A 17679-nucleotide genomic window follows, 5' to 3' on the forward strand; every position below is an offset into this window, starting at 1 on the left:
AAGAGTGACTTTTGGTAATCCATAACTTGAAGACAAATTATGGATTCCATTAAACACATAATTGATCAAGAATTAATCATTAAACAATTCATCAAATAACTCCTATGATCTAACAAAAACTCATAAGAACATGAACATTCATATCAAACTTTCAAGAATCATATTAACACATATAAAACACGGAATTTTGATATTAGCCATTGTAAATGGATTAGCACAACCATTACACAATCTAAAACAAGTTTTAAAGCACCAAAACAGTTTAGGGTAATGTTTCTAGTCCATTTCCAGCATCAAAACTTGAAAATTTGCACTCAGGGGCTCCTACTTGTCGAGTGCAAGAACCTACTCGACGAGTAGGATGAATTATCACATGGACTCGTCGAGTCCCCCCATGGACTCGGTGAGTTCATGCAGCAGATAGCATATTTTTGAGCTTTTTCAAAAAGTTTGCATCAAGTATCAAGAAAATAAGCTTAGGCTCTGATGCCATTGTTGGGTTTTGAGCATTCTAACACTCCTATGGTGTACATGCAACCCTAGAAACCTTGGATCTATGTTTTCTATAGAATACATGCAAATTTGATTTCCAAGGTTTATAGCCTAACTAGCATGTTATGGGGTACTTGTAATACAGAACTTTAAGTAGAATAACATACCTTTCTTTTGTGGTTGATTGCTTGGAGTTTTAGAGCCTAGCACCAGTAATGTGGATGCCTCAAGTGGTTACAATTACATTATCCATGAGGCACTATTGATCATGGTCTTCAGTTGTATGTCTCTCCAGCATGCAGCCTCATTGCCTACTTTGATTCTGATTAGGCCGGCTGTCCCAACACCAGACATTCCACTTCCAGTTATTGTGTTTTTCTGGAACAAAATCTAATTTCATGGTCATCCAAACAGCAAGGGATAATTTCAAGGTATGGTGTTGAAGTTGAGTATCGAGGTGTTGTCAATGTTGTTGTTGAAACTTGATGGATCCGTAACTTACATTGTGAGCTTCATCAACCAACTTTTATGGTTACAATTGTCTATTGTGACAACGTGAGTGCAATCTATTTATCCAGGGGCAGCTCATCATTTTGGGGGTTGTAAGCGAACAAAAAATTTGGTGCCTTTTAGCATTTACTATACTTCATGTTATAAACCTTCATCCTTTATCCGGGTTTAGGACCTGCAATAATAAACTAAAAAGTTTATAAACAGAGTTATTTTTTTAACCGATAGTTGCTTGACATTCTATTATAATGGTCAAGATGATGTGTCCTTGCCCCTAATGATTATATAACTAGTAAAGCTCATATATAGCTCCACTTACTAATTGTTATCTATCTTTTATTTAGTATACGAGTTCAAAAGGCATCCAGTTAAATTTGGATGTGACTGAGTTATAATTCTAGCTTATAATCAATATGAATTATAGACTTATAGAAGCTTTTGATTACCTGGTTAAACTTTATACCATAAAAGCATATAGATAGACTAATTCTATAATTCAAACTCATAAAGATCATTATAATTGTAGGTTAAAAGATATGAAATGTTAATTATATAGCACATGCAAACTCAAAACTAGAATTAGAAGTCTAAGATAATCATTAATCAGATTATCAGATAATGGAATTGGAATCACTAAAACGCATACCATTTCAGACTTTTAGTTAACCATCAGCCTTGTCCTTTTGAAGCCTTTGAAGAGTGGAGAATCACAATCTCCATGGAGAATCACAATCTCTGAATTAGTGAACGGAAGGAATAATAGAGAAGGCTGTTGTGTTTCTTTGTTTCACTTTCCGACTATATTTTATAATGGTGGCCGGAGGAGTAGAGGACACGAGAAGGAGTCATCGATCCGAGAAGGAAGAAAACTAAAACCAAGAAGAACACTTGAAGAGATCATTCAGCAGAAGGTTGCATTTTTTCTGCGTGGTTTTTCTACCTTTCTTTGGAAAGCGAATCGCCGCTTCCCTCGGGCGTGCATAACAATCGAATGATCGAGACTTTTTTTTACTAGAATTAATGAATAAGATTTAAAATTGGAGGCCTTTTAGAATTTGGGGCCCTAAGCCTTTGCTTAGTTTGGTACACACTTGAGCCAACCCTGTATTTATCTACCAACTTGGTTCAACATCATCGAACCAAACATATAGAGATCGACTTCAATTCTATTCATGACAAAGTCTCCTCAGGACAAGTCCGTGCTCTTCATGTCCCATCTTTGTCGCAATATGTAGATATTTTCACAAAGGGTTTACCATCTTCTTTGTTCATTGATTTTTGGTCCATTCTAAATATCTTTGATCCTCCGATTCCAACTGTGGGGGTTGTTAGCGTATATTATATATTTAGTATAACGCATTTGTTATGATTGTATTTGTAATACAACCAACTTTTATTTGTAATACTATTTATACCAACTTAATGATAAGTATTATTCATGGGGAAATACCTTACATACAATTCCATCTGTTACAATCTTTTTAAATTACCATTTTACCCTCCGTTATATATTTTTATTATTTTTAAGAATCTGCCAACAACTATCTCAAACTCATTTGGTATAGTGGAATGAAGGGAGGAATGGAATCAATCATTCAGTTACCATAAAAAATCATGTTTGGTTATTAGTATGTAAAAGAATGGTTCATTACGGTGAGAGTGTGATTCCTCCAAAAAAACGTCATTTTCATTCTTTTGGGGTACCCTGTTTTTTTTCATTCCATTCCTGCTTATGATGAACATTGAGAGGTTTACGCTGCCTAACTTCCCACGATCTATGAGATTGGTTTTGGTCAGGGGCGGAGCCAGGATTTAAAGATAAGGGGGCTTATATATAATTTAAAAAAAATATATTCAAATAACATAATCGAGTTTGTAAAATTGAAAGAAAAAGTGATAAAGAACCAATCTTCAAAAGTTTTCAAACGATCATAAGCACCGATTCTCATACATTAACCTGTTATTATTAAAAGAACGACTTAGAACATAGATACATATGATATTATGTTCAATTTAGAAGAATAAAAATAAATTTTTTGTAAAAGTATAACTAATAGTACCTTTCTCACTCTAAGTTGTTCCCATCGTTACTTCATAGAAGAAAAATCATCTATAAGTTTATCTGTGGAAAATGTATCAACAATCTCCCTCTCAATGTTAATAAGCATACAACTTTTAAGAAAATCATCATTCATGGTATTCCGAAGTCGCGTTTTCACGATTTTCATTGCTGAGAATGCTCTTTCAGATGTCGCAGTAGAAACATGAAGCATCAATATAATGCGAATCAATCTGTCAAACAAAGGATAAGTACCAGCCTTTCCAGTTTCATGTAGACCCCTGCACAACTCAGAAAGTGTAGAAGAATTTTTCAATTATGGGTGGTTGGGCACATCTAACTCATAATGTCGTAACTCAAGTTTCAACAAATGAATTCCGTGCTCTGTAAAGTCCAAAGGATAATAAGTTATTGCCAATTTACATATATCTTCAACATTCAAGGACTTTTTTGGATCTAGTGCAACACTGAGATGGAGAAGCTCTGTTACAGATTCATTAAATCTAGAATTCAACTCTTGTAACTGACTGTCAATAGCAGCAATAAACAATTCAACTCGGTAGTGATGCTCTACAGTGATATTGTCTTTATCACGCTGTGTCTGAATTACATATTTGTAAGTCTCATTCATATCAGAGACCAAAATGTCACTTCTTTTACAAAAACAAACCACTTGATCCAAAAGTGATTGCCAACCTTCATCTCTCAGTTTTTGAAGCAATATTTTTGTTGTGGAAACCAAGGCCAATGCATTAATAATATCTATAGATTTTTGTTGTAAAGATTGGCAAAGCTTGTCAGTTATCCCCATTATATCTTTCATCATATGCAAAACAATGACAAAATCAAATGACATTGCATGTTTAAGTGCAAATATTGCATCACCTTTTTTAGAAGATGTAGAACCTTTTGTAGCAATGTCAGTCAACACTACACAAGATGGACCAAAAAGTCTCATCAAACTACATATTGATTTAAAATGAGAACTCCACCTAGTATCTCCAGGTCTTTGTAGTGTTCGTATTTGATTTTTTCCTTTTCCACTCTCAATCTCATCAACCTCAATTAAATGAGAAATTTCAGCAATTTGAGCATCTTGCGATTGATCATGACGCTTGGAAGAAGAAGTTATGACATTAACTATAAAGTTTAAAGTTTTGAAGAAGTTATAGACCTCGGCCACATCTTTAGACGCTGCAACTAGAGCCAATTGCAATTGATGAGCAAAACAATGTATGTAATAAGCATAAGGGCATTCCTTTAATAATAAAGCTTGCAACCCATTCCATTCTCCACGCATGTTACTAGCTTCATCATATCCTTGACCCCAAATATCTTGGACACTAAGTTTATGATAAGACAATGAACACATTATCTCATTTTTCACGATCGATGAAGTTGTATCTTTGACATGAATCAAATCCAAAAATCTTTCTTTGACATGTCCATCTTGGTCAACAAATCTCACAACAATAGCCATTTGTTCTTTCTTAGATTCATCTTGAGACTCGTCAACTATCAAACAAAATTTTGCAGTCCCGATTTCACCACGAATTGCTTTTTGTACATTTGTAGCTAAAACACGCAATATTTCTTTTTGGATATCCGGTGATGTGTACTTTGCATTTTGAGGAGCATTTTCTAACACAACATCATCAATAGTCTTGTTATAAGAAGCAAGCAACTTTATAAGTTAAAGGAAATTCCCTTGATTTTTTGAGTCAGGTCCCTCATCATGACCTCTTAAAGCACATGCTTGAAATGTAAGCCATTTGATAGCCTCAATAGAAACTTTAAGGCGTAATCTATTATCCATAACTTGTTTAGTCGTTTGTTTCTCTATCACATTCTCTATGTGACACAACTCGTTTTTTAAATCTTCATAGCATCTGACAGAAAAATTATGTGCTGAGGCCGGGGTCTTACCTTCATGGAAGATGAAAGCACAATCTTTTCCACAATTCACTTTTTTCCATTTATTAAACCCCGTGACGGTAAATGTATCTGACCCGACTTGTCCAATAGGTTTCTTATTGAAAAGAAAGCAAGGGAAACAAAATGCAGCATCCTTTTTCTCAGAATATTCAACCACCAAAATTTTTTAAACCAAGCTTGTTGAAAAGTACGCATAGAACCATTTGGACCACTAGGACTTGAAGGATACTTTGATTTTTGAATTTAGTATGATCCAAGTTTAATATATAATCGTCTAATCTCATCACGTTGGTGACTTGGATAACTTGAGATCAAAGGTCGTTCTCCGGGATCACGGATCAAAGAATCTATGTTTACCTCTCTTGAATTTGAAACATCATTTTTTCAGGTTCAACATTAATTGGCTCTTCCATATTGCTATTTCTTTCGGGTTGTGGGTCATTAACATCTTCTTGTCGTTTGAAAAAATAATCAATTGTTCTTTTTTCGCTCATGGTTTACCCTATAATTATAAAAATTAACAAACCAATTAACCAATCATAATATTATCATTAATTACGAATTATACTATTCAAAATAAATATTAATCACAAGTTACAAATGTTAGATATAACTATTTGAATCATAGTTAAGATGGAAATCGAAAAACATAAAGCAACCATTTACCTTGAGAGTGCCAATGAATTAAATTGTAATTGATGCTCTCCTTTGAAGATATTCCCCCTTTGAAGTAATTGCTGGCAGCAATTGTCGTCACCTAAAATTGTGGTAAGTGATGTATTTTGTATCTTTATTAAATTAAGTGGGCTATAGGAGGGGCATGGGCTTAAATTGAATTTTATTTTGGGTTTAAACAATATATATATATATATATATATATATATATATATATATATATATATATATATATATATATATATATATATATAAATTTCTATTTATTAGTATATAATGGAAGTAAAGGAAGTTGGGGGGGGGGGGGGGGGGGGAGGGGGGCAGTACACCTGCTAGCCCCTGTGTTGCCTCCGCCCTTGGTTTTGGTGATAATGGACTTTCTCTAGATCCGTGACATCTCTTTCAATAAGGATTATTATATTATCGTCAGCTACATCTATAAAATTGATAGAACTGACAAAAATCATTAGTCAAAAATTGGTTGCTTCACCTTATAAGTTAATTGTATGTGTTACATATTTCTTCAAGTTTATCTATCTCTAGCTATGAAATCCACACAACATTTTAGTTTATAAGCATAACTGACAAAAATCATTAGTCAAAAATTGGTTGCTTCACCTTATAAGTTAATTGTATGTGTTACATATTTCTTCAAGTTTATCTATCTCTAGCTATGAAATCCACACAACATTTTAGTTTATAAGCATATGATTTATCTTTTCGACATCTTTGTGCTTTAATATATACATGAGTCATTTTAACGTTTTGTTTTTCTTTTAATTATTTAATACTATGCAAATGTCCGCGCGTTGCGTAGAAACACCTATATAGTTGAAATTTTTACAAATATATATTATTTTAATATAACAATAACGTTGTTGCTAAGTTTGATATGATAGTTCGTATACTAAATTGATATAATATATTGATTATTTTGAATTATATGATAATATATACATCTATTATAACTGTATAATCTCAACCGTTGAATGATTTCTACCCGCGAGTTACTCATGAGTAAAATTAAATATAATATATGGCTTAATGTTATTTATAGTTTTTGTTATTGTTAATTAATTTTTTAAAATTTATTTTCTTAACGTTTTAATTTCTATCATTATAATTATTTAAAACATCAGATATTGTTTTTTGATTTTAAAGTTAACAATATAATCATTTATATAGAGTTAATTTTAATTATTGTTATTGTAAGTTATTTTAAGTTACTTATTTGAAAACTTTTAACGATTATACAAATATCTTTAGGAAATATTTTAGTTAAATTGATATTATAATATAGTTTTTGCATTTAACACTACAATTTATCACTTTTAACTATTTCACAAAATATTCATTGAGTTTTTAAGTAGACTTAAATTTATATTTAAGTTAACACTGTAATGTTATATTTAAATTAATAATTTATGTATTTTGTTCAAACTGTTCAAAAGTTGTAGCTTTAAATTGATAATGGTTTGCATACAACAACATATTAAATCTAATAAATTAAGTATAATATGGTAAAAGTTAAAGACATAAGTTTATAAGTATAATTAAAATATTATTTTAATATTGAAATTTTATTTATTTATGATTACACTTTAGGTTTGATATTTATTTAAAATTATTAACCAAATTATAATTATTATTAGAAAGACACTACAATTTATCACTTTTAACTATTTACAAAATATTATTTGGGTTGTTTATGTTAAACTAAAATTTATATTTAAGGTGGTCCTGTAATGTTATATTTAGATTAATAATTCAAATATTTTATACTAATTATTCAAAAGTTGTAGCTTTAAAATGATAATAGTTTACATCCAACAGTATATTAAAACTAATAAATACAGTATAATATTAAAAAGTTAAAAAAACATAACTTTCTAAGTAGAAGTAAATATATTCTTTTAACATTGAAATTTAGTTTATATGATTACACTTTAAGTTTGATATTTATTTAATCTTACTAACCAACTTATAATCATTATTAGAAAGAAACTAAAAAATCATAACAGTTTCAAATGAATGTAGTGAAAACAAAAATGCATGAGAGTTTCAAATGAATGTAGTGAAAGAAAAAATGTTTCCTTTATAATATAGTATGATATGATAAAAGCATAAGTATAAAAATAATTAAATAAATAGAAATAGAAAAGTGATATGACCACATCATCCCACTATATATTCACTAGCCATGAAAATGGATATCACTCTACAATGTTTTTTTTAAAATTTTTTTTTTTTGTTATATTTAGATTAAAATAAAGAAAAAAAACTAAATTAATAACATAATTAGATATTTCACATTACATAAAAAACATAAAACATAAAAATTAAAAACTACTAAAAACCATAGAAATTAAACATAAATATTAAAAACGTTAAAACCTAAGGTTCATACTTTTCCCGAACTTGTTGGAGTTTCAGAAATGCAACTAAATTTACCAGGTCGATATCCAGTTGCGGCTTCGTGTTTAAAATTTGAAGATCGGTGAGTGCTTGTTTCCAACGTCGAGTTTTCTCCGTTGACTCATATATATATATATATATATATATATATATATATATATATATATATATATATATATATATATATATATATATATATATATATATATATATATATATATATATATTATAAAAAACTTAGAGTTTTGTCAATTTTGTCCGCAAGTAATCTTCATTAGTCTTTTTCCCATTTGAAGACGCCGCTTTTTTCCCTTTATCTCTTCCCGATGATCGACTAAGTTGGACTTCCGTTGGACCCTCCCCTTCGGTCCCATCATAGTCGTCATTGAGGCCGACACCGAAACCCACATCTGACTCGGAAGTTCTTGGCCTTTTGTTGGAGCCGGTGGTCGATTCTAATGCGAATTCTCCGAGTTAAGGACCCATTTTGGACCCTTACGACAAATTTCTCAAGCTTTTTGGTGGCCAAACGCTTTACCGTCATTGGTAACTTTGAATTGTTGGCAAGAGGTTGATAAAATATTGAAATCGTTGCTACCACTTTTATGCATATTTTTTAGATTTTCAAATATGTTGTTAAACTTGGTGCACACCACTCGTAATTCACACAATTTTCCATTGATCGCGTCGTACATTCGGCCTGTTTGCCTTCCCAAAAGCGAGTGAAAGTGATCTAAAACACGAAGCCAAAAACTGTTTCATGTTTGCGCGTTGCCCGTCCTCGAGTCACACGATATAGAAATCCAAGCTTTAGCTAAAGCCTCCTCCTCTTCTTCGATCCAAGTCGTTCCTCTTTCATTTGTAGTTTTTCCTTTTGATTTCCTTCGCCTAGATGGTTGTGTTTCTTCGACCCGGTCGTCGTCGTCGTTGTCCAGATTTATAGGTGGGGATTGAGAAAAAGAGACTTATTGATGTGTTTGGAATTGTTGAGATGGTTATGTTTGGAATTGTTGGGGTTGAAATTGTTGAAAACCATGGAATTGGGGTTGATTGAATTGTTGCGGTCTTTGTTGTTGGAAGTAGTTTGGTTGAAATGAAATATTGGTAAATAGAGGTTGTTGTTGTATTGAGGATGTTAGCATTTGAATGTAACATTGATATTGATCATTTGAAACGATTGAGGTTGTTAGGGTGCTTGGAGTGGTAGAAGTATTTTGATGTTGCTCCATACTTTTAACAGAAAATAGAGAGATATGTAAAGAATTGTTGGGGTGTAAAATGGTTTAAAATTATTTGGTATTTATATAAGTTTAAAAAGTTAATTTTATTTTTTAATTTACAACAGCTCAAATATTGACCGTTCAAAACTTTTGCATTGATTGGTCGTAACAACGCGTGCATAGCTTCAATCCGCATCACGTTTACGGACTAGGGGGCGGTGTTCACGCGTAGAACCCCCCTGCCCCGTCAACTTTACGCATAAAAACGTATACCGCACCCAATAGCCTTAGTTAAACATTACCAAACAAAAATTATTCAATGCACTTTTGGGCCTCATTTATAAATTTGAGCTACCGTCGAGTCTTATAATAAAAATAGAGGTTGTTGTTGTATTAGGGATGTTAGCATTTGAATGTAACATTGATATTGATCATTTGAAACGATTGAGGTTGTTAGGGTGCTTGGAGTGGTAGAAGTATTTTGATGTTGCTCCATACTTTTAACAGAAAATAGAGAGATATGTAAAGAATTGTTGTGGTGTAAAATGGTTTAAAATTATTTGGTATTTATATAAGTTTAAAAAGTTAATTTTATTTTTTAATTTACAACAGCTCAAATATTGACCGTTCAAAACTTTTGCATTGATTGGTCGTAACAACGCGTGCATAGCTTCAATCCGCATCACGTTTACGGACTAGGGGACGGTGTTCACGCGTAGAACCCCCCTGCCCCGTCAACTTTACGCATAAAAACGTATACCGCACCCAATAGCCTTAGTTAAACATTACCAAACAAAAATTATTCAATGCACTTTTGGGCCTCATTTATAAATTTGAGCTACCGTCGAGTCTTATAATAAAAATACAACGGTCTTGAAAAATATGTTGCGAGCATATACTACTTTTTACACTGAGAATAATGTTGAATTTTTTTTTTAAAGTATATTTTTCAATATATTTTTTCTCTTTTTAACTTATAGATTGTCAAAAACAACTCAACATATTAGTTTTTTTACCTGTTTATTTACATTGTTCTTTTAAAAGACTTTATAAAATATAAAATATATTATTACATGATATCCATAACCATAATAGTTATTTGTATACTATTAATCCGAATTTGATGTTATATTAAAACTGACATTTGTTAAATAAAAAACTATATTTATAATTAATTAATGTCGATTACCAAACTAAGTATCCACATACCAATATTTGATTTATTAAATAATGACCGTATTAAATAATCAAGACTACCTATGAAATCATGATCATAGTAATATATGATTAACATTCCATAGAACACAATGGTTAATATTCTATTAATCAAATGATAAGACACAAACATATTGAACAACAACTAAATCCAATCTTAACAAATTCACATATCTCATAGTTATTAACTTTGTTCAAGTATATAGATTTGATTCTCAGTTGAAAAAAAAATGGTAACAAAATATGTAATCATCTATACAAATATGATTTTGACAACACCTCTGAAAAAAGGTACAACCAAACAAAAAACATGTATGAATGATTCGAAGGATAAACTATTTTGAATATAATGATGATACTCATATCAACACAAAACATTAAACAAAATCACTTGCATTAAGCATAATGAGACCCAATGGAATCAACTATACAAATCTGCACAAAATCTACACATATGCACATCTAGCAAAAAAGCAATGTTGCCAACATCAAATATCCAATTTCATGAACTCGATGTGTTGGTGATGCACTTCCCGTGGGACCCACCGGTCCAAATGCTGGCGGGCTGACCCTACCGGCGCTCGAATTTGAACTGTTCAAAACATTCTTTCCACATTAAAAATCTAGTCAAAGATATCAAAATGAGAAATTAAATAGTCTCCTACTTGTTTTTCCTAATATCCTTCTACCTATTTTAGATGGTGACAAGTGTCATTAAATTTTAAATTCCTTCTACCTATTTTAGATGGTGACAAGTGTCATTAAATTTAATTTAAATTTGACTATCAAAATAAGACACTTGTCATAAATCATTGATCCAAGAATATTTATCTCACCTTCCTTTAAATATGCACGATCCGTAACCTGCAAGAGAAAGACAAGATAATTCGTTACAAATCCGAAAAAAAAAAATTAGGGTTTTGCTCATTTACAATATTAACCTCCGATCTAAAAATGTCTAGTCCCATGTCAGCTAGACATGACATGATCCTATCTGCCTTTATATATATGTTGGAGTCTTCCATCTTCCCCTAATACAGAACTCTAACGAAAAGAATAAAGAGTTTTAGACACTTACTAGGATCAATATTTGTTATAATAGCTGTGCCACCAAAGTCGCATGTTGCACCTTCGATCCGTTTTCTTTGGTAATAGTCATTATAAGCATAAGAAGCATGGTTTTGAACCGTATTGGGCAGATAACATGGCTGCCCGGATTGAATAGCACTACAGTTCGCCTGCCCTTGCCCGCATGCCCAATTCAACCCGCTTTGCAACCCATCCGGATCCGCCCCTTTTCTCGCAATACAAAACCCGCCCGTATTATTCTCCATAGAATCACCAAGATCAAGACTATAAACCGCACTCCCGTTTCTAAAATACACACCATAGCTTCGATTATCATCTTCATTAAACAACTCGAAAATGTACGAGTTCATAAGAATACCCGGTTGACTCGGTGGGCCAGACCCGGTCAAAACACGCTTAATCAAGTTATTGTTAAAAGTCTCTGCATTTTCCACCGTGGCGGCACTTTCATTGGCGGCGCCCGCCCATGGCCATCCTGTTTCCGTCACTATAATCGGGATCACCGGAGTAATACAAGCAGCTATGGAGTAATACGTGGCATCCACCATAGCATCAAGCATGCTTTCATAATGGAAAAGAGTGTTTGGGTCAACGATTTGTTTGACCACCGGAAGGGGCTGAAAAAGAGCATATTGAATCGGAAAAACACCATTGTGTTGTATGTAATCTTTATAAGGATACGCGTTCAACATGTAAAAGGAATTCGAGTTTTTCAAGAACTCAAGAATATCGTAAATAGTTGAATTCCATGAATGGTTAAAAGTGGCGGTGGACGGCGGAAAAGGCGTCGGAATTAAATCCATTGATAAAGGGGTTGAGACTTTAACGTCGTTTAGATTTGAAGCGAGTAAAGCTTTGTAAAGATAGTTCATGGCGGAAACAAGAAAAGGGACGGCGGTTGAAGTAGAGGAAATAACTTCACTTCCGACAGCAATGGCGGTGATATTGGTGGCGGGTTTGAACGCTGCAACGTGTGTGTTAATCCATGAGGCGGCAGCTGAAGGTGATTTTCCGATTCCCATGATGTCCGAGTTAGCAACACTAATCATAACTTCGATCCCTGTGTCTGCTAATGCGTTAATCAAACGAACATCGGAATTAAAAAGCCGAACATGTGTTATTTTATGGGCTCTAAGGATCGCCACCACCTGCTCCGGCGACGGTAGGTTTGAAAGTTCGCCGGCGATGTTTATTCCCACAAAGGCAACTGCAAATCCAAGAATATAAACATAAATTGAAGAGGGAAAACCAGATTTTATACTAAACCTACATCTTTCTTGTTAAAGCTCCGATTTTTATCAAGACTATTTCATTCAAAATTGGGAGTAATAAGTTTGACCTCAAGTCAACCTTCAAGAACAGATAACATTACCTGTTACATTGGATAGACTTCCAAATATAAACAAGATACTTCCAAGCCACAATTCGAGCCTCATTGTTCCAAACCGCCGATATTGTCGGACATCAACCTTATTTTCTCCGAAACTTTATCATAGTCTGTTACACGTTGGAAATAATTGAGCAAATAAGCTAACTTTGAGGTTTCTGAGTCATAAGAAATGAATGAAAAACAGCATAAAGTGTATAGTAACGCTACAAACGTTAATAGAGGACGCTTGAAATTCTTGTCCGTTTTCCGAATTTAGGTCAATCTTTAAAAAAAAAAAAGAAGAACATCCAAATCAAGAAAGGTTTATGGTTTCTTGACAAAATTGAGGAAACCCACGGGTTGACATAAACCAGAGAATACCCAAATCAAAAAAAGGTTTCTTTTATTTACAATTATTGCAATTTCAAGAAAACCCAAATAGGTTTCTTGACAGAATTCAAGAACCCTTGAAAAAAAGAACAGAGGAAATAAAGAAGATGTAAATACCAGGAGTTTAATCAAAGATTTTATCACTAGTGTACAAGTTCTTCGATGGCGGAATCTTCAAGAAATCAAGACGAATGGGAATGAAATCTGGGAGAGAATCTAAAGCAAGTTGTTACTGGTTTAATGAAGCATTTTATGAAAGGTGTGAGCTTTTGAGAAAGAGAATAGAAGAGTGTCTTTTAGAACCCTATATCGACATAATTCCAAATTTCTTTTCACTTATTGCATAATAATTGTGCAGGACATAAATGGACATTCGTACCCCCACCACCCAAATAACATAAAAGAAAAAAATACATTGGAAGAAACGAAGCTCGAAGCTTCGAATATTTGATTATAGTTTGATTTATAGTAAAGACCAAAAAAATTAATTTATGGATGTTTGGATGAGAAAAAAATACATTAAAATTTTAACTTTTTCAAAAAAATTAATTTATGGATGTTTGGATGAGAATATGGGATCTAAAGTAGATGGAGCTGTTGGAGTTGGTAAGCCTCGTTGGCAAGCCTCGTTGGCTTATCTAATTTAGATTTTGGTTGTACAAAATATATATTTACTAAATAGAAAAATAATAAACTCCTCAAAATATTAAAATGTTAGAAATATAGTGTGAGTGTGGGGTGGGCTGGTTCTTCAACGCTTTTTCTATTTCTTTATAATAATAAAAAGTTAGAATAAGGACGAATATGATATAAAATATACCACAAAATATGGGCTTTTGTTGGATTATAAATGAACGTCGTAGACTAAAAAAACAATTGAGAGATGAAAGAAGTGGATTATTCATCGTATATATATATATATATATATATATATATATATATATATATATATATATATATATATATATATATATATATATATATATATATATATATATATATAGGTTCAGGTTCATTTGAGACCATTCTAATTTTCTGAGACCGTGAGACCAAATCTAAAAATAATTTTAAAATGCAAAATAAATGGAAAAATCCAAAAATTCTTTTTTTAAATATTATTTTCGGAACTTGAATTAACTAAAAAAATAATAAATAAATAAAAAAAATTCCGTTTTTTTTTTGAAAAATACGTAAAATATTCTAAATAGAATATTACACTGACATATTCTAAAAAATAATTTTAAAATGCAAAATAAATAAAAAAATCTAAAATTTTTTTTTTAAATATTATTTTCGGAACTTGAATTAACTAAAAAAAATTAAAAAATTCTATTTTTTTTTTAAAATACGTGAAATATTCTGTACATATTCTAAAAATAATTTTAAAATGCAAATTAAATGGAAAAATTAAAAAATTCTTTTTTAAATATTATTTTTGGAACATGAATTAACTAAAAAAAAAAAAAAATGCGTCTCACGGTCTCACAAAATATAGGTGGTCTCAAATGAACCTAACCCTATATATATATATATATATATATATATATATATATATATATATATATATATATATATATATATATATATATATATATATAACGGTTATTTGGAAAACAAAAAAATAAAAAAACTCTAAAAATGCATAAAAAAATACCAAGATAACACAAAACTTTTTTTTTGAAATTTTTTATCAAAAAATTGCAGTATTTTTTAGAATTTCGCTGAAAAAAAAATAAAAAAATCAATTTTTTTTTTTTTTGTAAAAAAAAAATTTCAAACTTTTTTTTTCAGCGATTTTGACCTAAAAGTTGCGATTTTTTGATTAAAAAGTTCAAAAAAAAATTGTGATCTCTAAATTTTTTTTTAATGTATTTTAATGATTTTTAGTGTTTTTTATTTTCCATAAAACCTAAACCTATATATATATATATATATATATATATATATATATATATATATATATATATATATATATATATATATATATATATATATATATATATATATATTACAATTTTATAAATAATTAAATTAAGAAATTATAGTTTTTATTATTTGTGTAAATTTTATATAGAAACTACTTTATGTATTTATTTTCTTTTTATTCATAGTAAATTACTTGAATAGTCATGGTCAATCCTGAGAATTCAAATGCTCAGGATGAGCCAAAAAAAAATCTTTAGACTTTAAAGTGTAACGAATTAAAATTACATAAACTAGTAATTTTTTTAAAACAACGATAAACTGAATAGTAACAAACACGGCAAAATCATAGTATTTTAATGAATAATTACATATCGTAAAAGCTAACGGATGATCCGTGAAGCTCTCCTAGCGTTCTCGATAGCAAATTAGTTAAACAACTCTTCGTAGTCTATACTCTCTAAGATTTTGTTCTCAATTGATATCATCGTCAAACCACTAATGTTGTGTTTGGTTCGCAGTATGTCTTTAATGGAATTGGAATCTGTTAAGGAATTAGAATCGGTCAGGAATTTTAATCCAATTTCATATTCTGTTTAGTTGTTAGTAATTAAATTTGAATATAATTTCATATTATGTTTGGTTGGCAGAAAATGGTATTGAAATAACATAAAATGACAAAGGTTTCCTTTTTTCTTATTTTTACTTTGTTTTATAACTTGTATGTAAAAATATATTATATAAATTATAAAAATAAAAAATGATAGTGATGGTGGGAGTGATGTTGACGGTGACAGTAGTGGTGTTGATTGCGACATAGGTGATGTGGGGTAGTGGCGGAGGTGATGACGATGGTGGTTGTAGTAATTCTGATGGTGATGGTGATTGTGGCAGCAACGAGTAGTGGCGGAGGTGGTGGGTGGTGTAGTAGTGGAGGTAGCAATGGTGGTAGTAACGGTAGTAATGATGAGGGTGGTGGTAGTGGTGGTGGTGGTGGCGGAAATGATAATGGTGGTGGTGGCAGTGATGGTATGGTCGTGGTGGTAGAGCGGGGGTGGGGGTGGTAGAGGTGGTGGAGGTGGCAAGTGATGGTGATGGTGATGGTGGTGGTGGTGGGTGGCTATGGCGGTGGTTGATGTGGTGATAGTGGGTGGTGACGATGGTGATGTGTGGTGCTGGTGATGAGTGACTGAGTGTTGGTGGAGGTGATAGTGCTAGTGGGTGGTAGTAGCGGATGTATTTATGGTGGTGATGGTGATGGTGGGTGGCGATAAAAGTGGTGGTGGTGTGTTGCGGGGGTGGTGGGTGTTGAATGATGGTGGAGGTGGCGATAGTGGTGGCGACAAATGGGTTCATATGTAGTGTTAACAGTAAAATGGGTAATATGTTAATATTCAACATTCTTACTTAAAAGGAATTTTAATTCCTTCACTTTTTTGATGGAATTTATTTTCCCTTGTTGAAAAAAAATTTAACTCATTTAGGAATCCAATTCCTTTTCAAAGCTTGAACCAAACAAAAGAAAGTGAATTAATTAGATTTCAATTCCTTCTAATTCCAATGCATTCCAACGAACAAAATCACACCTAAGTCTTTCTTGGGACATTGTGGAGCGTAAGTTAGACTTCAATAACTTCAACTTAGAAAAACTCTTTTCTACAGATGCCATCATTATTGGAATAGTCAACAATATTCTATATGCAATGCATGTATTTGGGAAATATTCAAGTTCTTTCAAAAACTTCGAAACATTTATAGGGTTGATAAATTCATTGGTTTCCAACGTCTCAAATAATTTCAAATATGTATAAAGTTCCTCGGTATTAATATCCGATCTTTCTTCAAGCTTGAGTGCTTTTTTAAGACGATGACAAGACGACTTAAGATCTTTATGTTCAGTTCTCTTCAAATTATATGGAAATAAAAAACCAAATACTTTGACATACTCTTTGAATTGTTCAAATCTTATCTTAAGATAAGAAATAGTTTGATCAACAATGTATATGAAATAATTGACTCTGAAATTCTCTTCAGGTGTAAATGAAACTTCTTCGCTACTCGAACTCGCATCAAACATTTTTTCCTTTCAATCAAATGCTTTTGTGGAAATATTGGATCAATATCCATTTCAATAGCAATGTCCTTAGTTTCATCAATTGCTTTTAAAAACCAGTTTCTCTATAATCCTTGAAGTACCCAATCAATTTGTTTATTTCTGTAATAGCATTATCAAGATGCATATCCTTTAACTATAACTTTTTAATTACAATATTCACATGGTTTAGTACTTCATGCCAGATAACAGTTGATACAAAAAATTGAAAGTCACCAAGTTCTTTTTCTGCTAGTGAAGTTGCTTCACTTGCAATTACAACATCATTATCTTT

General features: G+C 31.6%; 3 protein-coding genes across 4 annotated transcripts; all 3 read right to left on the bottom strand.

Moving 5' to 3' along the window:
- Nucleotides 1-3089: 3089 nt before the first annotated feature.
- On the bottom strand, nucleotides 3090-5490 carry LOC145007043 (uncharacterized). The gene is made up of 4 exons (XM_078966047.1): nucleotides 5354-5490; nucleotides 4802-4950; nucleotides 3403-4702; nucleotides 3090-3342 (listed from the first exon to the last, which is right to left on the bottom strand). The coding sequence occupies exons 1-4, from the start codon at nucleotides 5488-5490 to the stop codon at nucleotides 3090-3092; spliced, it is 1839 nt and encodes a 612-aa protein (XP_078822173.1).
- A 5346-nt stretch (nucleotides 5491-10836) lies between these two features.
- On the bottom strand, nucleotides 10837-13723 carry LOC145037356 (glucan endo-1,3-beta-glucosidase 4-like). Of its 2 annotated transcripts, none has more exons than XM_078986003.1 (5): nucleotides 13487-13723; nucleotides 12983-13107; nucleotides 11600-12817; nucleotides 11358-11385; nucleotides 10837-11113 (listed from the first exon to the last, which is right to left on the bottom strand). In XM_078986003.1, exons 2-5 carry the CDS (start codon nucleotides 13044-13046, stop codon nucleotides 10984-10986), a joined length of 1440 nt encoding a protein of 479 aa, XP_078842129.1. In that variant the 5' UTR covers nucleotides 13047-13107; nucleotides 13487-13723; the 3' UTR covers nucleotides 10837-10983. The 2 variants fall into 2 exon arrangements, with proteins under 2 accessions (XP_078842129.1, XP_078842136.1); XM_078986010.1 differs by lacking the exon at nucleotides 13487-13723 and adding an exon at nucleotides 13212-13446.
- Nucleotides 13724-16826: 3103 nt separating this feature from the next.
- LOC145007048 (uncharacterized) lies at nucleotides 16827-17369 on the bottom strand. The gene has a single exon (XM_078966052.1). It carries the CDS (start codon nucleotides 17367-17369, stop codon nucleotides 16827-16829), a length of 543 nt encoding a protein of 180 aa, XP_078822178.1.
- Between the last annotated feature and the right edge of the window lie 310 nt (nucleotides 17370-17679).

This window comes from Lactuca saligna, chromosome 1 (assembly GCF_052625555.1).
Source record: "Lactuca saligna cultivar CGN05327 chromosome 1, ASM5262555v1, whole genome shotgun sequence".
NCBI lineage: Eukaryota > Viridiplantae > Streptophyta > Magnoliopsida > Asterales > Asteraceae > Lactuca > Lactuca saligna.